The sequence below is a fragment of the Wasmannia auropunctata genome, unplaced genomic scaffold (assembly GCF_000956235.1).
Source record: "Wasmannia auropunctata unplaced genomic scaffold, wasmannia.A_1.0 LD334213.1, whole genome shotgun sequence".
NCBI lineage: Eukaryota > Metazoa > Arthropoda > Insecta > Hymenoptera > Formicidae > Wasmannia > Wasmannia auropunctata.
This window is the reverse complement of record NW_012028677.1, coordinates 247,409-274,802: the sequence shown is the minus strand read 5'-3', so window position 1 is coordinate 274,802 and position 27,394 is coordinate 247,409. Positions and strand designations below refer to the sequence as shown.

At 40.9% G+C, this 27,394-nt stretch overlaps 1 protein-coding gene across 2 annotated transcripts in view; it reads left to right on the top strand.

Annotated features, from left to right (window-relative positions):
• The first annotated feature begins 7,557 nt into the window (after positions 1 to 7,557).
• The window catches only part of LOC105459069, a 30,317-nt gene continuing 10,480 nt past the window's right edge, over positions 7,558 to 27,394 (top strand). Inside the window, exons 1-2 of one of the 2 annotated variants that reach the window (XM_011704755.1) lie at positions 7,558 to 7,732; positions 19,634 to 19,727. In XM_011704755.1, the coding sequence (XP_011703057.1) occupies positions 19,719 to 19,727 (9 nt within the window). In that variant the 5' untranslated portion in view covers positions 7,558 to 7,732; positions 19,634 to 19,718. Of the gene's footprint in view, positions 7,733 to 18,451; positions 18,614 to 19,633; positions 19,728 to 27,394 lie in introns of those variants that run through there. The other variant, XM_011704756.1, reaches the window with a different exon arrangement.

Below are 27,394 nucleotides of genomic sequence, written 5' to 3'. Positions count from 1 at the left end.
AGGAGGGGCATTTGCCCCCCCTGAAATCAACAAGTATAAGAAAATTCAAAATTGGCTCTCTTATTTTTACAAATAATTGAAATAATAAATATGTTTGTCAAATGTGAGAGAGCTAAAATACAACACAAGTACACAATGTTTGAACATTTGCTCCTCGCGGTAGTTCGTATTAAAAATTTGGATCATGCTCCCTCTCTAAAAAAAAAAAAATCCTGCGGACGCCCTTGGAAGACAGTATATGGAAATGCCAATCGTGTGCTTTTGACTTCATGAAATTAAGCGATTTTAGTTTTACGCGTCACATTCGTTGTACGTTTTAAGATTTATGCGCATTCCAGAGTATGGTATGAACACAAACTGTATAGACGATATCGTGCACACGCATCTGTAATTTTTCTGAAAAGAGGGAAGATCACGTACACATATTACATACACACACTGTGGTGTCTCTCGCATGTTCCCGCGCTATATCTCACGTTCCCGCTTTCTCCTCTACTTGTGAACAACGTAAGCGCGGCGGCGGCGGCGGCTGGTGCAAAAGGTGCTACATTTGGCCGCGTCTCTTTTGCAGCACGGGAAGCTGAACTCGTCGAAATCGCATACCGGTTCCAGTCCCCCCCCCCTGGTCGCAGTCGGGCGGATTCAGCCGCGACGCGGTGGCCCGCGAACGAAAAGACAGAGAGACACGCGCGGCGCATGCGATGTGGAAAGGACCAAAACTATATACTCGCCTGGCGTTGCCGCACTCGGCGGGCGAGATGTGTCGTCCCTATAGATAAGCGACACTCGTTAAAAGACACTTCGGGAACGGCGGCGCGGGTCGTCGAACGGATATCGCGCCGGCCGATCGTCGAGGGTAACGCCGGCCAGAGAGAGAGAGAGAGAGAGAGAGAGAGAGAGAGAGATCTTCGTGCCTTTGTATTTACTCCTCGCCAAAAGACAGGATCGCGAAAGAGTGCCAGGACATCGAATGTATCGTCACGCGGGATTGTAACTTGTTTTTGCTAACTTTGAGCCCACCACGAAGAATGCTTTGCAAAAAAATGTCTTTTAAAATGTTTTTTAAAACCAGCAGTTGAAGAATCGAGAAGCTACAAGTTTTACTTGTCAAAAATTATGTATTGATGCTATATTTTTCATAAATTAAATTTTATACGACGGGTTTGATACAACGATAAAATTTTTATAGCTGGTATATTTTACAGCTGGTTTTTTTCTCACTGTCACATTAAAGAATGTTTTTTGGAATCAACATTCGAGGAATCGAGACAACGAGTCTCTCGTGGAAAATAAAATTACGAGCTTTTCATGAATTATTTATTTTTAGATGACAGCAGATCCTACTGTTTTTCTTCAGTGTCACGCGAAGGAGGAATCAAGAAGAGTAAAATAAATCCCGTGTGCCGATACACTCAGGTCCTTGTAAATTAGCTCTAGATTATAGAGAGCGTCCGAGTTGTTAAGTGGACGCTGCGTATAATTGTTTCGAACTATCTTAACATTTTGATCGTGCCGTGTTTCGCAAGTATGAGTACTAAGTAAGGGAGAGATGTACGAAGGGAGGGAATTAATCGTTTGAAGATTATATTGTGCAGCCGTACTTATTTCGGGCAACATTACGACGATCTCTTTTGATGGAAAGTTTGGATTTGTGTCTTCGAAGAGATATTCTTCTACTCAATCCATTAATGCAAGAGCGTAAATATGTAGTCTCTAGTCATTATACTCTACATAATTATCGATCGCGAGTTCATCCAATGATACGGACACACTGCCACCGATCGGGGTACGATCGATTTTGCTGTATCTATCTTTGTTTCTATTTAAATGAAGATAGCGTCCCAAATAAAGGTGCGTTACCTTGAAACTTTAAGAGTTGTTAATTTTGTGATATTGATTAACGATTCCGAAAATGCTATCACGTTTTTTTATAAGTTTGTCATGTTATTTAATTTCCTTTGTCGACGTCAGTTTATATAATACTTTTGTCGAGATGATAATGTCAAACTCTAAGTGAATATTTTAATAGTACATTACATCCAGCTTAAAAGCGTTGATTATTCACATTATTTAATCAATAAACGAAGATTTCTTCTGAAAGTGAAGAAACGAAGCTTTTCATTTGATTTACCAACTTATGTTCACGCATTTTACTTCCTCCATTTTTTTAAGACTTTTTTCAATTGTTAAGTCTTAATCGCATTATCACGCTTAATAAAATATTTATCATTACAACGAAAGAAGGCTTTAATTAATTGCATCGTTTTAGCTTACAGTGTATATTAACACTATAAATATTTGTAGCAATAATCTTCGTCATTTATATTCACACACTATTACATATTTAATACAAATTTCTGTGGATATTGCCAAAATTTATTTTCCGAGCACGATTCGCTAAAGCAACAATTAATTTCCTATTCGTGTTTTATACGTTTGAATAAGAATAATATTATTATGATATAGTAACGCAAGATTCGCCGTCTTTCGAGTGCCTTCTGCCGCGCGATCAGGTAAGTGAAAACTCGGAGGGGGAAAGGATAACGTTCGTTTGTCGCTGAATGACTTATTCATCCAGATGACGTTTAGACTTACGGTAATCGCGTTCACGATTACCGCGCGGGATAACGATTTCGGTACGACTTCGAATATATTCAAGCGCGTTGCCTGTCGAGTGCGTGCGAGTCGTATACCCGCAGCACTTCGGGATGCGCGTTGCCATATTCGGGAATGCGACGGCGAGAGAGGACCAACCGGTCCGTTGCCCTCCTCTGCCAAAGAGAGTTCGCCCCGGACATCGCGAAACTGCTCAGCGCCCAGCCGCGGGCGATACCAGGCGATAAGTCCGGGCACGAAGTTGGACTTTTCGTCAAAAATTAGAACTCGAAGAACCTAACTTGCTTGTGCTTTCTTTCGGCACCGTTCTCAAGTTCGAAAAGCTGTTCGGTAAACCTGATAAATTTTCTCTGCGTGTTTTTTCTTTTCCCTCTTTGTTAAAAAAAATTGAATATTCTGCCTTCAAATATTTTTTATACACGGAAAGAACAATTTTGCTGGATCCAGATCTGAAAATAATTTTTGTTCAATAATCAAAATAATTTTGTTGGAAAGTCACAATGATTGCTAGAATATCAAAACGTTTTATAGCAATGCTTATTAATTATAATTTTTAACTTTCCAACAAATTATTTTGATGATTGAACAAGAATTATTTTCAGATCTGTATTTAGCAAAATTTTTTGACCTTTCAACAAAATCGTTCTTTCCGTGTAATATTAATGTTAAAAGAAATCGAAAAAATTTATTAAGCTGCTCAAGTTTGAAAATAAAAATCAAAATTTGATATCCTTTTCTTTATTTTGATCGATTTTGTTTTCATGAAAATTCAGTTATATATAGCTATAGTTTAATGAGCTGTAGTTTAATGACGTTATAGCTAATGACATAGATCGATCAAGAAAGAAAGAAAAAGCATAATCTATCTTAGATTCAGGTTTCTTATTTTCAAACTCGATTAACTCTCATTATATATAAGCTTCTATGCTAATATTAAATATTATAAAATATATCTGAGAGAAGGTAGCAATTTCAAATTTTTTAAAATGATATAGTTATATCATTAATAGCCAGAAGAAATATTCGCAATATCCTGCAAACGGCGTTCCTTACGTATGGATACATTTTTTTTACTCCTTCTGTCACATGAATTTCGAGTTTCTTTTAATTGGTCCAAGGACGTCGTGTGAAAGTGAAGGGTCATTGCGCGATTCGGGGTTTTTAAGCGACGGCATAACGCAGCGACGTAACTTGCGTCAGCGACAAGTGATGCGGTAAAAGTAAATCGGCGTCGCAGGAGGATGGGGGGGGGGAGGGAGGTAAAAAAAAAGACAGCGGTGCGCAAACAGAAATTCGTCGAGCGAGCCTGCGTGCACGGGGCCGGCGCGCGGCGTGACGAATACGCGCAGGAAACACCGGCCGCGCGACGGTGGAAACACTACCGCGCTAGGTGTCGCGGATCCTCGTGCTCGCCGTGGCGGAATCGTGAAAGTCGCTTTATACGGGATTTCTCGTGGGATTCGAAAGCAGTCGACGAATTGTGATTCGCGAGGGAGGGAAAAAAATAGCGATTTAGCGATCGCGCGTTACTGCGCCGCTCTCGTGACTACTTGACACCTCCATCCGCGTATATCGCGCGTCGCGCGATGTTTCGCGGCGCGGCGCGGCGCGGGGCCGAGCGACGCGGGGCCCGTTCTCGCGGGAGCGCCTTTTTAAAGGGACCGATGCAGGCAAGTCACGCCGCATAATCGTTATGCAAGGATGATCGTGCGTATCCTAGATGATACGTCGGTCGGTCCGCAGCACGCGGACACGTTGGTCAGAATTTACGATCTTCGTTACGCCGGAGTTGCCAGCGGCTTGGGGCTCTATATTAATCCCCGCGCCGCTTCGGTATATACGCGATGCGACACGTAGATTAACTAACTCGGGAAACGGTGATTGCACTCCTTCTCAAAATGATTCAGAAATTTAATAATTGGCATCCGAGGAGAAAATCGATTAAAGATGCGACAAATTGAAAATCTCTTTTTATACAGCTCTTCGTACAGTTGTGAGCGGTTGTAAGTTAGAAATCGAAAGAATGCGAAAAGAGTTACGATTTTTATCGTCAAATTAGCAAGTGAAAGCAATTTATTAACTACTATATACGCACGCGGGCGCAGGACACGCTCTTACAAACGTTCTAACTACCGTTATCGCGAATAAATTGCGTTCGCTTTGCTGCATTGTGGCGCAATAATGTGTTCCGTGTATCATAATTAATGCGCGCGATTCTCAGCGCGCAGCGCAAATTAATCGTTCTATTCCATCGGCTATTAAATCTCGCGCGGATATTAATAATCTCACGGGATTACGAACGCGGTAATATCTTCTTCATTCATTCCCCCTCTTCCAACGGGTGTATTATAATCTAAACTGATCTGCTGCAGGCGCTGAATCGCGCGAAAGTGACGCGAGAAGAAAAACTCCGCAATCAATTCCTCGCGTCGACTCGCGAAATTCCAGATTCCGCGCGAGAGGAGGACTCCAGAAGGAGAACTCGTTGGACAAAACACCGCGATCAACGGAGGTTGGAGTCCCGCACCCGACACCGCGAGCCGAGCAAAACGATCGGGGCTCATCCTCCGCCAATAGCGCGGACGCGCGTTTCGCTGACGGAGTTTCGAGTGGTCTTTCCAGTTTGCAACGCGACCAAAATGGTCTTGACGGTGGTATCCGTTTCTCTCTCTCTCTCTTTCTCTCTCTCTCTCTCTCTCTCTCTCTCTCTCGCCCCCTTCGATCTTTCTCTCGTTCTCCCTCCTCGCACCCGCGCCTCACCGTTGTTGTCCTCGCCCCGTTTCGCGGGGTACTCTCGCGTCTCTCGTTCTCTCCCTCACCCCGCGAGTCTTCCGTGTCCGGCTACGCCGGGCCGTAAATGGCGAGCAGAAGGCCTTGGGCGCCCACGCCCCCGCGCGCGTTCTCTCTTTCTTCTCTCTTCTCGCCATCGCGGATCATCGCGGTCTCTTATCACCGACATCGCGAGATCGCCGGCCGCCATCTGTCTTTACGCCTCTCCTGGATGGCCGACGGATCCCGCGGTTTCGTCGTGCCTTTTCGGTAAAACGATTGGGAGAGGAGAACGATAAATGATCAAACGACGAAGGGAAAGGCGCGATCAAACGACAAAGAGAATTTCACAGTCTTTTGCAGCGCAAATTGCGCGACGCTTAAAATAAAAAGATAGAGAGACATATTCTCGATGAACGCTTTTCGAATTGTCGTGCCTGATGGTTTTTTACCTTGCCAAATTTTTAAGAATAGTATATATAATGTTCCTTAGCTATCATCATGGAAAATAAAAGAATGACATCAAGTAAATATTATTTACGCTATCACACGTTCTTCTTTTTTAAATTCTTGTTTTTATATCTTTAAAAAACGATATTTTGCATTTGACGAAAGTGTAGCAATGTTAAATCAACCACAATTACGTCCGAATGGTCGTAACTGACGGAAGACGCATGGAATTGCCGTGGCGTGATTAAAGTGAGAACGCAACTTCGCGCATTTTACATCTTTATAAGCAGCAGCGGTTCTTTAATGTCAATAGCGAAACACGCGAGGCGCATAGCTCCGTGTTAGATAAGCGGAAAAGATCTCCCCGCGGGGCAGGGAGTTGTGCGCGAGCCAAATGTCTTTCAATGCTGCGAGTGCGCTGCGTGCCGGGATACGAATTCCCGAACGACGCGTTCCCGGCGCCGGGGCGTTCGCGTGAGTTGCGAAAGAGCGTTCCCCCGCGTCCTTCAGAGACGGCGCGAAGCGCTCCGTGACCGCCTCGAGTGCGGGAGCTCGCCGCGCCGCCGAGCGCGGAATGGGAAGGGAATTCGCGCGCTAGTCTCCGCGGCGGAATAATTGCCGCGCGGCGAAAACGAATAGCGGTTCTGGAGGAAGAAGTCGCTGGAAGTTGGGGAGACGAGCGATCGCTGGCGTCGTCCCGTACGTTGCCCGGGGACGTCGCGAATTCACCTCTCGCCGGGAATAACGGACGTCAGTCGGAGAAGCCGTTGTCGGTTGTCAAAAGTATTCCTTAAATGCCTGTCGCGCGACGCTCGCCCGCTTTGCGGAATCGTTCCGGTCGGACGTTTGAAATTCGGACGGAATGGCTGGACACAGGCGGGTCGCTACGAGGACGACGATCGATCAGATCGACAATCAAACTATATAAGTTCTGCAGTGCGAAAAAAATGCCGCATTAAAAGCGGCATTAAATAAATAGATACTTCCTTGTCATAAATGTAGGAGAGATAAAACGCACGCGTGTCTCATAAATATCACAAAAAAAGAAATCAAAATGCTTCGAATGCTTCGAATCTAATTAATTCAATCCGCGTGCATCAGTTTACGAGCTGTGAATCAACAGATATAGCGATACGAAAATTAATCGTCATCGTTTGATCTACGATTCACCCCATGAAAGAAGTGGTCTCTTTAAAGAAGAGAAAAGATAAATTACAAAGATCAATCGCGAGGATTAGAAAGGAAGATAGGATCGCCCTCTCTGCCCGTGCCCTATCATCAACACCTGTCCGCAACCCGTCCCGGGGTCCTGCTGATCGTGTCAGAAATAAAAAAAAGGCATTCCGCCTCCCACGATTTGTCAAAGGGAGAGGGGGCGGAATCACCCGGATGCTGCCGGTCGGCGATCCCAAGGGGTACCGAGGCGCGAGCGAGTGCGGTGTGGGCGGGTGGCCGAATAGGTGGTGCAGGCGCGGTGGTACGCGGAGCCGTGGTATCGCAGGTAAAAGGACGCGCGCTTGGTACAAAGGCACGGCCGGCCGCGCGTGCGACGCAAGGCGACGCAAAGCGACGCGACGCGATTGCGAGTGGGAGAGGAAAAGGCGACGGCGACGGCGGCGGCGGTGCGGCGGCGGGTTTTAGTTCGCGCGTCGCACCGAGGCCGTCGAGGGGGGCTCCGTCGTCGCAGGTGAAACGCTCTCTCAGGAGAACGGACTCAGTCGTGGCCGCGCGATCGCGCTTAGACGATATTTACCTGCCTGCGCGCGGAGATCCCGGCAGGAGCGTATTATTTCGCCAGCTCCCCCGAGTGCTCTCTCTCTCCCCCCCTCGGAAGCGGGCCCCGCAGGCCCCGCACGCACGCACGCACGCAACATTGCACGGCGATAACGCCTACGAGGTAGGAGAATCCGCGTGTTATTTTTTTTTTGTTTGTTCCCCGCGTAAAACACGCTCGTCACACCGGGCACACGCTGGACGAATCGCGATTCGGAGGTTCATCACGGTGTCGGATGCGAACGTCACAAAGCGCTCGCAATTGGAAGCAACCGGCAAGAAATATCATGATTTTCTGAAGTATATGGATTCGCTCTTCCGACGACGCTCCGATCTCGCGAGCTTCCTCCAGCAGTGACCGGTCAACTCCGTACACGCGCGACTCGGTATTGCAGGTACCGTGGAGACGTAGAGCGAGGAGTTTCACGACGGAAATAAAAATTTTTATGGAATTTTCTTGATGGCGAACTCTTCGTGTAACCGCGACGCGACTGAATTTTTCCTGAACAGGAAGGTGCTCGTTTCGCGCTCGCTTTTAGCGCTCGTCTGTCACGCCGAGCGGTGATCTCAACGCTGTCAGCGTTAGGACGAATCGAGGTCGAGCGAGAGTTGCCGACACGGTGCGTGATTTCGCGGAGACTCGCTCGCGATGAATTCGACGGAGGTCGTCGACTGTCAGCGCGAAACTCGAAAGACGCGCTCATTAACTCCGGATGGGGAAGAGCCGTAGGGCAGCCCCCGGTAGCAATTTTGCGAGCGTGAGTAAGCTGCGCTCGCTCGCTCGCTCGCGAGCGCTCGCGAGCGCGCGTCGGTGCTCCGCTCCGCACACGCTATAGGCGTTCCCCGCTCGCGTAGAAAACTCGTTGACCTTCGCGCCTACCCGACGTTGTGCAGGAGTACGAAAGCGAGCGGCAGTCCGACTGAAAAGTCTCTCCCTTCTGCCGATTTCGGTGGAAGCCCCGCGCCGCGCCGATACTTGTCGTTAAGGGACACGCCAATTAGCGGCGGAATGCAACGGAGAGGACGCCAACGTGAGTTTTTTTATTTTTTCGCAAGAGCATACGCACGTCGCGACTCTGAACGTGATTCGTGCTTATTTTATTGAAATGCGTATATAAAATTCAGAAGCGGAAGCGTACGGACGGAGTTAATCCGCCGTCCGTAACAAAAATTTGACGTCCAACTTGACGATATATAATGGGCGCCTCGCATTCCTTTCTCCTTTATCCTTGCGGGGGGTATTGAATACTCCGTAGCAAGTGTATCGACCTTTCGCCAGATACGGCCGTAACGGACTCGCGATGCGAGGTGTTCGTTCCTTCGATCTCAAGGTTTCGATCTAGGAAAATGCGAGTATCGAATTCACGCGTATGCTATAAAGCGTATACTATAACTCCAGATTTAACTTCAAGTAATTCACATTATTTCAATACATTTCATTCACTACACTTTCCTAAATTCTGCCAAGATGGATGACGGGTTAAATACCGCGAGATTCCCTGGCTGGCACTCTCAGACACACATCCTCAACGTAAACTTTACAACATATCGTGTACCTGCCAACTTGACTAATCTATAATAACTATAATAAATAAATCTATAATACCTTGCTTGCAGCTCACGCGAAGGCAAATATGCGGAAATAAGAACGATATATTTCGGGGGGAGAGGGGGATGAGTCACTTGACAGGCGCCACGGTGAGGTATTCAAATATAGTTACGTGTAGCAGATAAGCCAATAACGCGATATCGGTATCGTTTTAAACCAGAAAACTGCAAGTATAGGCATCGGCTTGGAGGTCTTAAGTGAGGAGACGTTAGATCGCGGAGCGTACGATCGATACGTGCGTCGATATAGGTGTTTTCAAAGAATTCTCGCTGTCCGCCGAGTTCCGTTTTGATTGGCGGCGCCCCGTCAGTATATCGTAATCGATCAATGGATCGATAATCAACGCGCTTGCACTTTCAAATGTGCGGTCTATACGCTTCCTCGCGCAACGCTTCGTATATATATATATTCATCGGTGATGGATGAATCGAGCATCGGTGTCGTTGAAAGGACCGTGATGATCCGAGCGGGATCCATAGAAAAGCAAACGGATTCGATAGACGCTCGAAAGTATAAGCGTACACCAAGCGAAAAGATTCGACGATCAAGTTTGAATACAGTATCTGAAAGGGGACGGCGATAAAAGTTTTCGCCGCGTACTATCGATAGTTTATACAGATTGACGTTTCCCTTGTTTTATATATACTTCACGGAGATATATTTTTTGAACTGAATTTCTTAAAAAGCTACTGCTTACTGCAATATGATTTGAAACTTTCCAGATTTGAAAGAATATAAAAAATAAATATAAAGTGAAATTTGATATTAGTAAAATAATATTTTTAACTTTTCGTTATTTTTTTCTATTTCTGTAAAATCGCGCAAGTTTTCACCTCAGGAAGACATTTAAGACAGACAAATCGAATGGTTGAGGAAAAAAGCGTGGAAAATGCCGCGCTACGCCACTGGCATCCGCTGCCGCGCGAGAAAATGCGCGACGGGCGCGTGTCTCGGCTTCTCTACGCGGAACAGGATACGCACGGCCACGCATCCGAAGGGAACGTTGCCGCGCGGCGCCTTACCCGCGGCGCCGTATCGATTTTCGAATTAGTCGCTCGAGAAAATTTTACTACGGCGCACCGGTGAGACGAGGCGCTAATCTGGAGCGATACGCTCACGCGACACGAGATCCTCGTCTCTGGAGAAGGGACGCACGTATACGTTCAGCACGCGCGTTCTCTCACTCTATTCGAAATTTCCAGTTTCCCCCTATCTGTCGCGGTCGATTCACCGCGCGATTCACGCGGAGAGCGCGAAATTTACGGTAATGGCACTGTAAAGTCGTGTCCGCGCGAGCGCGTAGGTCGGACACGTGGAGATCGTTTTTTGTCAACGCCGGTAGGGCACCAAGTGCGATCGCGTTTTGCCTTCCCTTCGATAGCGGGATTTCAACGTAACGGCCACGTGTCGCTATTTTCTTCTATTTTACAATTGCTATTAACGGATATGACGATCCTACGAGCCTGAAGCAGAGAGTCTTTTGACTTTGATGGGCGATATCTCACATTTCTTTTTATATACGAGTTTTTAAATTGTCCGATTAAATTTATTCTGAGCCAAACTTTCATTTGTTAATAATTTATAAATGATAAACGATACAGAATTTAGGAGTTTTCATAAATAATGAATATGTTAATCTTCTTTCTCTCTTTCTAACTGCAAGATTAAATCTTTATATCATTTGATAGATAAATCTTTGTTTTAATCTTAATTTAATTTAATTTTAACAAATTTTGTTACTTGAATTTTTTAATCCGAAACAGTGCACATCTAAGGAATCGTCTTACAATATTTTTAAGATATCGAAGTACACGTTTCTTTCACCGGAAAACAGCCTTTTTACACCTACTGCTTGACTTATAATGTAAAAGTTAACGCGCCTTTCAATTATCATATATCAAATATTGTTCAAATTGATATATGATGATTTAAATGCGAAAAAAAACTGCGTACCTAAATAAATTAAAGAGCCCCTGTACGATTGTTAGCGGAGTTTAGCAGATCGCGTAGGCAGGGTAGCTTGCGTGGTTTCGTGTAATAGCTTCGCTTTTTCGGGGCCCGTAAAACGACGAAATTGCACGCTGCGGCCAATACGGCGTACACATCGATGCGGCCGCGGCCGCGGCCGCGGCGATTGCGGCAGCGGCGGCGGCGGCGGTGGTACCGCCTCCTCGAAAACCGGTCCTGCTGCCGCCGCCGCTGACCGCTGTCGATTTCGCCTGGTGAACACGCGATCGCCATCTTGGATCCGGCGAGGATGACGTCACTGGTACGGGGCACGGTCGCTTTATTCACTGCCGCTTACGCGCCTCGCATGCATAGGTGTGGACGTACGCGCGTTCCTCGCCGGGGAAATTGGCGTTGGAAAATTGGCTAAATAATAAATGACTCTGAATCTGAGTTTGTAGAGAGAGGTAGAATTCCGCCCATAATGATTACAAAAAAAAAGAATCAAAATACACTCTCTTTCCTTCGAATTTTACAATATTTAAAAAAATCTCTTTCTTTGTAGCGTAACGTGAAGTTTCTTTATATATTCAAATCAATTTTAATAAAATATCAAACGACAAAAGAATTTTGTTATCTTTTTATAATATATTCGTAAGCAATCGTTTTCTTCTTCAATGACTTAAATAATATCGATGAAATATATTATATTGAAATATTACAGATTTATTAATCACAAAGACAAAAAATAGTTGTTGCATTTAATAATTGCGATATTTACGTTATACATATATGTGTCTTTGTATACAGAATATTACAGAATACATTGCGGTAAAATTAAGAAACTTTGTGTTACTGTTTGTTTGGTAGCTATTTTCGAGTACCAATTTATCTACGATATAGACTAGAGAAATTAAATTAAACCACTACTAATTTATGTTGCTCCATCTATGAAATTCCAGAAGCGATAATCAATAGAAAATTGCTCTCTACTACTTCTAAATGTTTTAATTATGTTTAACGATCGTTTTAATTATGTTTAATTATGTTTAACGAAATTAACGATCATTATCAAAAATCGAAATAATTCCATCGAACATTATAAAATAATTTATGAATGATTTAGATTATAAAATAAATTTGGAATCTTAATACTTTAATAAATTTACTAAATTTATCAATATTTTAATTTTTCAATTATATATTTAGTCCATCCAATGATAAGATATAATCATATAATTCATTTTAATTCTCGCTCCTATCGAAATTAATTTTATTTCAGAGGAAGTATGCATGAGACATATCAACTATTGATTACGCGTATGATGAAAGGTTGACTTTAATGTCGTTAAATGCAGTAGACTAGGAATCGCGCAATCGGTGGATAATTGACTCAACAAGGGTACGACTTCGCCACTGTTGAGATACGCAAGCTCGATAGGCAGATTCCCATGACGTAATAATATAGATGTTCGTGGGTAAAGTATATTTGCGATGAAATTATTAAGCGCACGGAGACGCGTGCGACCGTTGCGATTCGCACGTAATAGCGACTTTCTGCGTGTAAGCACCGTAAAAGATTTTAATAGTATGCCATTAACGTGAATTAAAAGAATTGCGCGGAAAATGCCCCCCCTCCCCCCCCCTCGTGCGCACGTTGCGCTCGCGGTAACAAACTTTTTTCTCTACCACGGGGGAATCTCTTATCAACGACTTATATTTCATAATTCCCAGCTAACATTCCCTTCGGTTGTCGTACGCAATCCGACGGAAACTGCAAGATTCTGCATTAGATTTACGTTAATCGTTTACGCTTGAAATACATTATTATGTATTATTATATGTCTGTCATGCGTTTTTCCGCGTTTTTGTCGCACAACGACCTTTTTGCAGATGCATAAATATGGAAAACCATTTTTTTGCGGTACAGATAAGGTATTACATGTATTGCACTTCGCAATTTACATATACAATACAGAGTAGTGATGAGAGAAGTGATAATCTTATTATTAGTAATGTCTGTCAATGATATAAATTTCTTTCAACTACGTCACTATTAAAGTAGACTGAAGCCAATTTATTATCATAAAAATCGTGAGATTTATTTTGTTGCATATATTCCGGCAGTAAATTTCCCCAGTTAACCGGAATGATTAAGGATGATTGAGTTTTATGTTTTACTTTCGTATCAGATATGTCAGTCAGTCGAAAATGATTAGATACGGCAGGACTTTTCGCTCTGCTCGATTTCTCGAGTAGCGACAACTCGTTCGACTCGTAACCGGCGCGCGATCGCGAAAATGCGATCTATTTTCTTTCTACACGTATATACACACTACGTCCCTGACGCAGCAGCTTTGCGACCATTCACTCGGAGCTAGAACACACTTTCGCAATAGCAAAAGTGTGATTGCTATAATCCGCGGCCTGCGGCGCGACAGCGCACAATCCACAGCTGTCCCCTACACTCTGATATTTCGGTTTTCTTTTCTCCTATCTGATCCCGTTTGTATATCCGTTTCTTTGACGCACACGACAAGGCGCGAGACAAGATCGGCACGATCGTTATGCGGCGGTCGTTGATACATGCCGGCTGGATCGATAAGTAATAAAGTAATAATGCTCTGGCACCAGTTTTTGCTTCTTTCGCGAAGCAACTTTCAAATGATAACCCCGTTACATTTGTTTTATTGTCGACGTACTTATTATTCTGGAGAAACGATAATTCGTGCCCCGATTTTATCTGTCCTCTTTCGCCTTCGGAAGAAATGCCGTAAAAGTAACGAGCTTCTATATATTTATTTTACAAAGCGTTACAGACATACTTATTGCAAAGATCGATAATGGCAATATCCTGTTTTCAACGTTTTTGCCCCTTTCAAAGAAAAATGTTTTGAATGATAATATCAGTAATGCCTGTTATGTTAATTGTCATCGATTGTCAGTAAGGATATAAAAAAAATGCTATTATTATAGAGGACGGAAATTTCCTAACTGCATTAATTCTATCACTTCCAAGATAACTACTACAAGTGTATAAACGATTTCTAATATTATATTTCTTATTTGACCTTTCTAAAGTCACAAGAAAAATTTATCTCTGCTATAATTTGTTTTAATTAATTTTTACACACATTTGACATACATTTCACATGTGGTAAATATAGATTGAAACAAAATTATGTACATAAACTTTATTTCTAAATTTACTACAATTGATTATGACTAAAAATGAAACTGTCGCACTAAAAGTGCAATAATTAATAAAAAGTTGCAGTACATATTTTGCGTATTTTTATTTTATACTATCGTTTTTCGTGTTTTAGCATAGCAACGCATTATTACATTTTTGTTTTTTTTTTCATATTTACAGGAGATATTATATTTTGTATTTACTGTGTATAATATTAGTGTTAAACTACATGCAAGAAATTGCACATTGTTATGCATCGCAGAGTGCACCTTCGCTTTTTGCCGCGAGTGGAAGAAGTTGTAGCTGCAGTATTTCGCGATTCCAGAAAAAGAAAACTGCAATTTACTCGCTGAGAATAATCCGTGATGTGTTTTCGTTTCTCTTTTCTGGTTCTCTTAACCCGTTGGTTATTCCATTCTCTTGTTTTTCGCGCGGACAGCAGATTGTTCTTCTCAATTATATTTTATTATTTTTACATCGATCATCTACGTATTATATTTCATTAGATCGATCGTAATATTTATTTTTCCGCTTCGAGGCAAAGTTGCAAACTTTTTTTCTCTTGCGTAAAGATATAAATTCTCGCGTGAAAGATATAAATTTAATAATAGGAAATAATTTATTATCTCCGAGATATTTCATCGTTCCCATGGTAATATAATACGATCATAACGAAGTATAAGAGATTTTTCATGAAGTTTAAAATCACCGTATTTTAGCTTCTCACGTATTTCGAATAAATAAAGGATTAAGCATTGAACATCGGTTATCCATTTGTCGTTTCAAATCCAATATTAATCCTTTCGCGAGACCAGAAAGATCCAGCTTTCCGCCGTCGCGACAATAATTTCTCATTACGTGTTAATGAATTCGATATTTTAGCCGGACGTCTGTTTAACAAGCAGAAGTCGAATTTTGCAAGTTCTGTGTCGTAGAATGCGTCCAATCAAAGCGGATCTGCGGCGCGCACTCGCGTACACGGTGAATAGACTGCGATTTATTTCTCGTTTCGCCTCTCGTGGTCCTTTAATCCGCCGGTTACGTTTATCCTCCTACTTTTCGTGCGTCCAGCGATGCGCGACGAGCGCAACCACGCTCGTGCGCGCGCGCGCGCTTGCGATCGTGCATATATATGTATACGCAAGCGTGTGCGGCGGCGTGCAAGGGCACACGCACGTGCGCGCGAGCGCGCACGCGTATCCGCGTATCCGCGCGCGGCGCGCCGCGGCGGCCAGTGAAAGTCGAGACTATACGCGCGCGCGGCTTTTGCGCAACGAGATCGCTGTTGTCTCCATCGGATACTGGTTCGACTTTAAAAGGCTCGATCGCAGAAAGGCATCGAGACATTCGGCGTGACTGGGCGTTCACGTCATACCTTGCTTCCAAGAATGAGACACGGTGGAAGCATCCCGCGTAATCGATTGAAAAAGAGTTAGAAGAGATGCTAGAGACAACCTTAGCAAGCTGGATCGACGTCTATTATCACTTTAATTTTTTTATACAAAACGCAAACTTATTGTTTTGCAATTAAGTGTCATGTGCAATAAAGAGATCACGCGATACAATATTAAGAATTCAAAAATTTTAAAAATTCTTTGCAATTGAACATTTTCAATTTTCTTTTCGCATTATATAACGCACATATAATTTCTATCTGCACGAAGCGAGATATAACATTTTGTGCATATTTATGTATACATATAAACTTATAAACATTGTATATTTTGCGTCTATTAATATCGTCGCGTTACCAACAAAAAAAACTTTGCATTAAATTGCTCTAGATTACTCTAGAAGTAAAAAAATAAATGCCCATCCGGCTTTTTTCAAAATAATTTCATAACATAGGCTTTAATTATATTCTTATTTATATTTATTCTTAATATTTTTATGTATTTACTTTTGTTTTCGTTTTTCTATTTTTTTCTTAACATTTAAGTATTAGCCTGTCAAAGTATGTTGAACAAAATTTATAGATTCTTGAGACATTTATAAAACGCGAACAGACATCAACTAAAGTGTTACCGATTTTCGAATCGTAGCAACAATTATTTGTTTTTTTTTTTTAATTTGGTGTATTCTCTCCCCTACGTAGTTATCGATGGCATTACTTTAAAAAATCACAACGATTTCCTCTCCGAAATACATCGATGATTTCATAAAAGAAAAAAGAAGAATTGCGACAGCGCGGCGTCGAGATTGTGAAATGATTACATCTCTCTTTTCTCGTCGTTTTGTTTCTCCGAAGTCCGTTGCCTCGCATCGTTGCCATTGTGTGTCTGCCATAATATATACGAATCCTTCTGTCTGCCTACGAAAAGATTCTCGCTAGCGAATATCAAATATGAATCTGTCATCCTCTCTTCTCGCTCTTCTTTCATCTGTACGCGAGTGTTTTCCGCTTCCGTTTTTGTAGTACAAGATATCCTGACGTGACGGGACGCGCAGCGCACACCTCTCCTTTCCATTCCGCGCGGAATCGTCGCCGTCCCGGTGATACTTTTATGTAACAGTTCCACGGAAAAGTATAAGTCACCCTGCTTTTGCGGCACGACATCCGTGAGTAATCTCGCCGACGACGTGTTTACAAGCACATGAGAAAAGTTTTGTCATCGTTTCCTGGCAGAAATAAACCCAGACTGACACGTAAACGTTCAATTATTTAAATAGCTCGCGGGAATTATTTTAAGAAAAGCGATGATTAATACGCACGCATAATTTACTTCGATCGGCAAATTATCGGGGCAATCAATTTTACACTTCGTGCTTTTAAATCGATTACTGTATGTTTCTTATCGCAGCATTTCTCTTTCTCTTTCTTTCTCTCTCTCTCACACACACACGAGTTATTGCGTATTTTTAGTTAAAAATTTCCCGTGGAAAAGTCCTTGAAAATTATTGCTCACATTTAAAAGATGTGTTGTGTTATTTCGAAACAGTAATATTTTGCTCGACCGATTAGTTCCGAGAAAGTTTCTCCACATTTGCATAAATGCATTTATAGAGAAAGTCTCTCTTCAGCTAGATAAAGTATTCGTAGTGAATACTTGTTAAGTTAGCTTTCGTTCTTTTCTTTTCTATTTTTAATAAATTGTGTAAGTTTACTTTTTCTCGAATCTTTTTCGCATAAACTTTAATTAATTGTACTGCTTGAATAATAAAATTATAAATTCCTTTATCTTATACACTTGATAAAAAAATTAATTTTTATATATATAACACATCTTACATAACACATTACATTAAGCTATTTTACATAACAGTTTATATTTTCTAAATATAATTTTCTCTTGTAACTATATCAGTTATTTGAAATGAAATTAAAAAAAAGAATGAAAGAAAAAGGGAAAGAGCAAAAAATAATTTTTTAATAAACGTACAATTTTGTAGGAACCTTTTTCAGATTCAATTCTATTTTTAGATACTAATAAAAGTTTGTAGTCTGTTTTTAGTTACAGCGAATTAGATTTGAAACACACAAACTTTCAGCAGATGACAAAATGTCTTTCTCCGAGAAAGAATCGACATACTTTCTCCTCAACACAGATTCGCTTGAAAAGAACTCTTTTTCAATGTAACAATAATAATATTCTGGATCAGATAGTAATAAGATTCTCGAGCTTTATTTTTCGGACTTTAATTTTATATATTTTGACAATTAAATCTGAAAGTTAAAATAAAATTTACTCAAAACTAATTAAAGAATGGAATTCTGTCATCTGCGTTCATATCTAACGAAACTTAAATCGAGGACTCTTTGTCCTTCGATCGATACATGTATTTAAATTACTAGTTCAGTCTCTATTATCTACTAGTCCACGATTGCCGAGGCATCCTGTACACATCGTTCGCTTTACATTCCGCCAACAAGGCGACGGGATGCAGGATCGCGTTGGCGTTATCGCGTGGGACATCTCTCGACCTGGCCATCATCGAAAGCCTTCGTGAATTCTTTCGCTGATGATCCTCATTACATCGCGAAGTACGGGAACACACACGCGCGCGGCTCCTCTTACAGTTTATACGGAGTGTATTCAAACCACGTATCGTAAGCCGTAATCGGTACGGCGATCACGTGCCATCGTCCGAAAACAATGTCGATGAGCGCGCATGGTGCAGTCTGACTTGGAGAAAATTCGACGACGGGAGTTGTGTCAACAAATGTACATACGTGTACATGACTGCGCGCGCGTGTGTGTGGTGTGTGTGTGAGAGACAGGAAACGGCCAAGGTTGTGGCGACGCATCACCGTATAGGTACTCTGTCATAGAATCGATTACATCAAGTATCCTCGCCAGAGAAAAGTGTGCCAGACGATGTAAAAAGTTATATTAACTTTGGTTGACATTGTGTGTATAACTTTGAGAGCTCGCAATATTTTTTTCGTTGTTTTCGCGAATGCGCGCATTTTTTAAGGTAGTGCCAGGGCGACTTTTTTTTTTTCTTTTTTTGCGCTGACAGCAAGGAGAAGGGAAAAGTTTTGATCCGACTATAGGATTTCTTAGGCGTCTCATCATAAATCTTTTGATATCTTTTTAATCTCACTCTTCATCTATCTTCACCGAGCCGTCTTCTTCTTTTTACGTTTGGGTAGAGCGCATTCTCAGGCGCAATTATAGAGTACAGCCTAATGAAACTCTCTCTCGTTCTCGGGGGGGTGGCCGTAAAGAATGCCGGAGCGCGCGTTAGAAACGCAGAATGCGATAGCGATAAAGGTGTTAACTATGTATTTCTGGTAATAATGCGTTTCGATGGAAAAAAGGATCATGCCTTTAATTGCACCGAATAAGGAAGCCGCTGAAAACAACACGCAACATAGCGATTCGGTTCGACGGTCTTAGAACCGACTAATCCTCGCGGCGGAGGAGGAAGTAACCGCTCGCGCACCGACTCTCATACGATTCGTGCCAGTTCACCCATAAAATAACAGACGAAGCTGAATTATCGGTGAAATTTCAAAACCGGACTGACAGCCCTCTTCCGAGAGATGATCGCGTCGGAACGAAGCGTGAAAACGGAGCCGCGTCTCAGCCCTCCTTCCCCGCGCGTTCATTTCCTGATATTGATTATGCGGGACGACCACAAATTCGCGCCACACTTTTACGCCCGTGTTAGAAGCGTGTCACGAGCTTGTGCTCACCGTGTATTATCAGCCGTCAATCGCGCGGTCTTTTACGCGCGCGCACGCGGTCTCGTCCGCGACGTCCGCATATTTCACGCTCCGCCGAGACTAACTTTCACTAAATAATCCTCGCAATGTTACTTCGGCATTTCAGGACAGCGCGCGCCATGCGTCAACCTTAAATCCTACGAGAGACGAGGGATCGGGACGACGGGATCTGCGATCAGCGAGCGGCTAAAATGTTGAAGGTACGTCAGAAACCTTGATTAAGTTATATTTCCGATTCGCTGATAAATTCAGTTTTAAGTACATTTAAGTTGCCACGTACATAATTAAGGAATTTTAATCTCTGAAATCGATCTCTCTCTCTCTGGAACAACTCCTCCCGGAGTAATTACAATCAACCGCAAGAATCTCCGAGAGCGATCGCTGAAACTCGAGAGGTAAAGCCTGATGAAAGCAAGCTCTTTGGTAAGAGCGGAACGAGGAGTGATTTTCCGTTTGGCGTATTGCCTGGGGCGAGTTACTCGGATTCGAATAAATTCTCATATCTATAAGTTTATTCGCGTTATTATTCATAGATATTTCACTTCTGCCGCGAATCTCGAGTCGCTATAAATAGACGCAGGAATTTGAGCTAATCATCGTATTAGCGTGTCTAACGGGCTGTCGTCCTCAGCGGGACGACGTCGGGCCCGGCAAAATGTTCCGTCGCGTGTCTGCCGCAGAAAATTCGCATTCCGGGATAGACAGCACGACACCTCGGCACGGCGCGGCGGTCAGTGTAAACCGGGTATTTTGTTACCGTGTGTACCACCGCGGCGAGCGCGCGCATTACCGCGCGGCGTAGTCTAACGGTCCGCAAGTCGGTCCGGCGGCGCGAGCGCATCGAAGCGTGCCCGAGACTCTCCTTCGTTCGCGGTCCTGCATTGCCGCAGTCATCGTTAGACTGCGCGAGAGAGGGACCCCGACGGAGGAGGAAAAGGCCACGGAACGACCACGCGGGACGCGTTTCCCTTCGATTTCTCGTGCGTTTCCTATACCATGCATCGCTCGCTTCCGCGCGGCGCGGCGGCGATAACCATAAGTGCGCGAGGCGCACAATATGCGAACAAATATGATGAACGCAGGATATCCTTTTTACTGTATCAAAGAAATTAATTCGGCCGTCTCGGGAGGAATTAATTATATGGACGCGTTTCGCGCGGAGAGTCTGCAGGTTCAGCGACGCGCGTATCTCGCGTGTTAAAAAGGATTCCATTCCGCAATCGCGTAAGGTATTAATGATGTGCGGCGTTATAATGGTAAAGTAAACTACGGGGCAATTATCCTGTTAAATCGACAATTCGACTTATTGTTGAGGAATAATGCCGCTAGGAAATTTCTTACGGCTTTTTTCTTATCTTTCTCTCTCTCTCTCTTTCTCGCCGGACACGGTAGTCGACCGCATGAGAAAGCGCCGAGATTGCGCCAGGCAGCGGAAGACCGGATATCAATCGCATCTTTTTTTAATGGTCTCGCTGCTGAGCGGATAATGGCTGTGCCAAACGTATCTCAACCATCTCTCGCAGTGACGTGAAAGGGTTGAGGCTTGATGGATAAACACGATAGAGTCGCAATAAAATCCCGCACGTTGCATCGGAACGCATGCGAGTCGGCCGTTGTGGAAAGGGCATGACTCAACTTTTCTACGAAAATAAGTTCTATCAGAGGGGAACACTGTACCGTTAGGGTAGCCTCGGCGATCCGCGCACGAAGGTCTTGAGACGCGCTTTAAAGACAAGACTCCTCTACGCAATTCCATTCCTAATTATTTTCGGAAAGAAGTATAATGGAAAAAGATTCACGCAACGCTTTTGAAAAAATTTATCTCTCTGCACGCTATACTTTGCCGTATCCAAACGACCAAAATATTTGTTCTTTCAATATATGTGTTATGCCGAAAAAAGTGAAGATAAAAGTAAAAAATTTTCTGTCCCTATACTTTTAAAAATTTTACAGTATTAGATATAAAAATTAAACTGAAATACTTTATTCGGTTTGAAATATTTTGAGAAAGAATGTGAAATCTCATCTGCGCGTATCCGTCGCTCTTATTTTATCTTTAAACCGATGCGATTTTTGTTGTGTGTGCTTATTTTGTTTGTATAATTTTATATATCTTTTTTACAATCTATAGAGAAATCTATAAAGACAATTTGCATTCTTGATTGGCGTTTCGTCCTTGCATTCCCACTATCGCGAATAGAATTTAAAGACATGATTGAAGCTTTAGTAATAGGGCTGTTATTTTCAATTTCGAGATGCCGCCGAAGACAAACGTTCGAGGAGGACGAGAATAATTAAGGATCATAAAATGATTTGCGTAATGGGCCTCTTAAAGCGCGCCGCGCGAGTATACCTCGTTTCTCAGCAGCCACGGGAGGTTGGGAAGTGTAATATTACCAAAGGGACTGGTAATGTGATTTAGCGCGCGCTCGGCGTACGATGGCTGCATTAAGAGGCTTTTTTCTCGTTTATTTCGAACTTCTCTCTCGTACCGCGACATGCCTAATACGACGTGTAAAAAACGACACGGGCGAATAATACCGCGGTGGAGGCATCGCCAATTAAATCGCGCGTTGTTATTTCCTATTTAACTGTTCCTTTTCCACGTGCATAGCACATCAATTAAACAATTAAGTGAGCGCGCGCGCGCGATCCGCTGCAGCACGTTCGGAGAAAGGAAACTCAGGAAGCAGGAAACGCTACAATTGCCATGGGATTCTCCTGTGATTTCTCGCGCGTTACTTTCCGCGTGTTCACAATTGTGGACGCGGCTCCTCTCCGAGTAGGAAGCTGTAAAGTCTTTAACGAGCCTTAACAAACTGCCCTTCGAAAGCCTGCCATTTGCGATTTTACGGAACAGTTGGCGCGATCGTTACAATAGGTATATGTCGTCTGATAAGTACAAAAATGATGTCTGTATAAAAAGAAATTAAATAAACATTTTCGTAAATATTCATTATTTAGTACTTGATATCTTGGCAAACTATAAATTTGTTAACAAGGTTTATTCCTATATATTCAAAATATGTTTTTTTTTTTTTTTTTTAATATATTAATTTAGAAGAAATTTTATTTATTTGCAGAAAAAATTGTTTTTTAATTAATTATATTAAATTACAAAAGCTCGCGTTGAATTTTCGCAGTCAATTTATCAAATAATCAACAGAAATAAATGTGAGATAGCCAGTATTTTCTGTTATTTTTTCTCGATTTATTATAACCATCATGCGTTTCAAAACGTTTTGCTGATCGCTTTCGACGTAGTTTATATATAACGCATCCATAATTAATATAACTATCTCTGGCCAACGTGATATCCGGCACTAATAAATGGCCCATCCTATCTGTCACGCTAATCGATTACTCTTGAATTATGCACTCACCGCAATTTAGGCCTATAGCAAGTTTTATTTTAAGGAACAAGGATGAGTATCGGCATAAATAACCCGAATCTAATTTTACTTTTTACTAACGATTGATAGCCAGTCCGACATTTAGGTTGCCGTTCTGCATATTTATAGCGCGATAATGCTCCTTCGAACAACGTATTTCACTTTCACGTGCTGTTTTATGCTTTTTTACACAGACTGTTTTACAACCATCGTACGATAATTTAACGGCGTATTTTGAAAATTAATTGGAGATGCAGATCTCAAAAATGTTACAATTGTGCTCGAGTCATAAACAAATAAAGTTGGCTAATATTATTGCAGAGATTTTATGCGCTCAATATCCTGTATATATTTCACATTTTACTTCATTTCAAATAATATAAAATAATAAATATAGATGGATAGACTATGACGGAATAAAATTGTTTATACGTTATAAATGCAATTGCATTTATAATAATAATTGCATTTAATGTATAAATTGCATCTTTATTAAAACAAATCATTGAAATATTTTATGAAATGATTCAACAAGTATTCTCCATGCCTGTTTTATATTAATATTTAACCTTGGAAAGATATCGAAAACTCTACCTTAAGACCTTAGATTATATTACAGAAAAAAGAAGAAGAAGGAAAAATATAATACATCTAAATAACTAATAATTTATTTCTATTGTGTTGGAATTATTAGTATTTTAATAAAATAAGTAATTTTTACTTTTCATAAATACATATAATACATAATTAAGCTTCTTATTTTAACGTTAATCATTCATAAAATAGAACGCCAACAAAGAATTTAAATAAAGACTTTATATTCCAAAACTGTATCTTATTTGTTCTACTTTTATTTTATCTCTTCCTCTTTTTTTGTTTTATTATTATTTCTCTGTATCAAAAAATAGAAAAATTCAATTATAGTATGCTTGATAAATTGTTCAAATCATTATTAATGTCTTATATCTTCATAGTATCCTCAAGAGTATTTCATGAAAATCTTGTGCTTGGCAAAAAGAAATGATAATATTTTATTGATAGAACTGGTGACAATTCCTCTATTGTGAAAATCACTTTATCATTGTTACTACTTTTTATCGAGCTTATTGTACTTATGAAATATTTTCTATTTCATAGCGTGTTTTAGGGTTAAACGTGTTAATCTGTTTTAATTTATCGATTAAAGAAAACTGGCAATAGATCTATGATGTATTTTATTTATTTGTAATATTTATGTGTTTCCGACTGAGTGCATACATTTTATACATACTCGATGTACTTTTTTTCACACAGATCCATTACCTTAAATTAAAAGAATGTATAAAATTCATTACTCACCGATACGATGCGCAACAGCGGAATTGTAACGCTACGTTGATCTGTATAAAAGAACAAAAATATGTCTAAATTAAAATACATATATATATATATATATCTGGGAAAATAACCAATATTCGAGAAATAATTGTATCGCGTATATATAAAACGGTTATAAATGATTAATTCCGACAGTAACAGATGAAATAATAAATAACGAGTTATTCACTCCTGTGAGTTGCTCCACTACTCCGTCGCTCGCTTCCCCGAGCCTGCCTTTCCTCCCTTGATCGTATTTCCCGTACTTTCATTGTTTTCTCGCGGCATATATATATATATACTAATTCACGAAAACACGTAACGACGTTAATTGCGAATCAACACGAAATCGCATTTTGCACGGTATTCTCGGTAGACATGCGTTTTATTACATCCAAAAAAAAAAAAATTAAAAGTATAACAGTTACCCAGTTACGATTTGTTCGACAATGTCCTGCGAAGGAACAGCGAGTTAAATATTTCATAGCGCCGTGCTGTAACGAGCGAACCTCGAACGGGAATTTTAATAAGTAATGTACATGCCGAATGCTAAATTTATGCCATTGATAAATTAATGCGATTGATAAATGTTGAAATACCGGAATTCAATTTCGATAATTACGTACTAATCAAACGCGTCGCAGTGCCACTCGATTCACAGTCGGTCCGTTTTGTTCCGTTTTACTAATAACTGAGAAATTCGTCACCTTTAATAATGCGGAATACGGCGCGCTTGATGAACCGAGATAACGATTAATTGAGACACGATGGATCGAAGCTCTCAAACGCACAAATGCCACGAGGCACACATGTATTATTAATAAACAGTTGATATAATTACGATTTTCCGTTACGTTTAAATCATCATTCGCACGAGCCGGTCTGTGATTTGCGTGCTACTCCGCAATCCGGACATGGTGATTTATGTTTCAAAATGCAATTACGTTTAATTGCGAAAAATTAGAAGCGCAACGCGAGATCGTCATCCGTAAATCTCACAGTGAAATAATTTATAATTGCGATTGTCGTTACGGTTTCTATTTTAAGTCAACAAGTCGCGCTTAGATTGCAAATGTCTACTTAGATAACCGTCCTGTCGAGCGCGCGTTGCGGGAGAAAGAATTATCGCTCGTAAAAATATCGTGAAACGATCATTTATAAGTTTCGAATCACTGTTTCTTGCCGTAGGAGAATGAATCGATACATTTTATCGTGGGACGATAATTGCTATTTGTTCGTGTTCTCTGCCTGTACCTGTCTCGAGGGATAATGATGCCATGCGACACGAAGATCGGCTCGCGTCGCTGCCTATCGGCTTCAGTCTCATCGTCACCGAGTGACGATACGACGCAAGGTCTTGTGACAATGCGCGGCGTATACACCACCAAACAAGCATTAAAAGTATACGTCAGTCGATATCGCGAAATATTCATTACAACGCCATACCCAATATTAGACATAATTGTCGAATATTCTATTCCTTATCAGATTAAGCTATTGATATGTATTATAACAGCAGCTATGCCAACATCATGTCATTTGCATATTCTCTCTTTTTCATTTCCATGTGACCTTCGTGTAAATCCTGTGCGTGCGCAGCAAATTAAATTAATTATATTAATTATCAATAATCGACAAAACTAATTGAATGGCGATATTGGCGATTCGATCTGAAATAAGATATACTTATAAAAAAATAAGAAATTAGGAAATTATATATCGGCGAAAAGTTTAATCAAGTTAAAGCAAGTTATTAACTTGAATGTAGATATTCTTAAGGAAATATTCGTTATCCGTAAATCTCACAGAAGAACAATTTATAATCACGATTCTCTGTCACTATAATACGGTTTCTATTTAATTTAAATGAGCAAATCGCGCGAAATGTCTGCTTAGATAACCGTCTTGTCGACACAGTTGTTAGTCGCATTAATTAATCGCGCAAGTTCATTATTTGATTTGTATTCGCGTTGTAATTATTTGCAAGGGATAATCGCGTTTCGAGAGATAATAACACGACGACCGCGACGCGCGGAGCGGATCGCATCGCTGTCTGTCGGCTCGAGTATCGCCATGCGAATGACACAAGGTAATCAATCTGTAAACAGTAAGCCGTACGCAGTGCGAAGGACGTGTGTGCCAGGCAATCCGTTGACTATGAAATTTTTAACGTTTCGGTATAAATATCGAACGTTGTTTCTTGCATTTTAATTTCCTTGATCATTATTGCTCATTAAAATATTAAATACAATACGTTTGCTTGAAAAATATAATTCAGTTAGATTGTAAAAATATTTATGTAAATTATTACGATGTAATTTACGTGAATTATTTATTGTTATTGCTTTTTGCTAAATTTTTACTGTAAGAAATAATATTGCGAGATATTGATAAACCAGGAATTTTTCTTATGATTTTAATAACTCAAAAGAATGGAATAATGTCGCGTCGCGCCGTGGAAAATGTGACGACGCATTTATTTCCTTGGCTTATTAAAGTCACGCGAGCGCATTATTCTGGTGATATAAAAATTGGGCAAAAAATAATAATAAATTATAATATTTTTCGCGTAAAATGCAAATAAAGTATTTTTTATATTTAAATTAACACGCGGGTACATTAAACAATTGTTTATTTGAAATAAAATAATTATACCCTTATTTAAATTTTTATTACAGAAAATATTAAATAATTTGCAAGTAAAAGAGTTAAAATTTGTTGTTAATAATTATGTTAATATCAGCTAATTATTATGTATATGTAATACATAATAATTAGTATATCAAAAGATAAAATCAGTCAAGCAATAAAAAGCAATATCATTCGAGCTGTAAAAATCAATAAGAGATGACAGACGGTCATCGTGAAAAAAATGTAGTCAAGGGTTTCAAGAGTATCGCATTTTATGCGATACTCTTTTGTCAACTCCGATTGCTTACTTACAATTAAAAAACGATTGTCGTTTCAACATTTGCATATTAGTATTTTTAACTCTAATTAATCTCTAGAATACACTATATCTTTTTAATTTCCGTACATGACGTATGTATGTACATATGTTTGCTCTTTAATTTTTATTCTCAACGACAGAAAATCTCATATTTATTCTAGCTTATTTA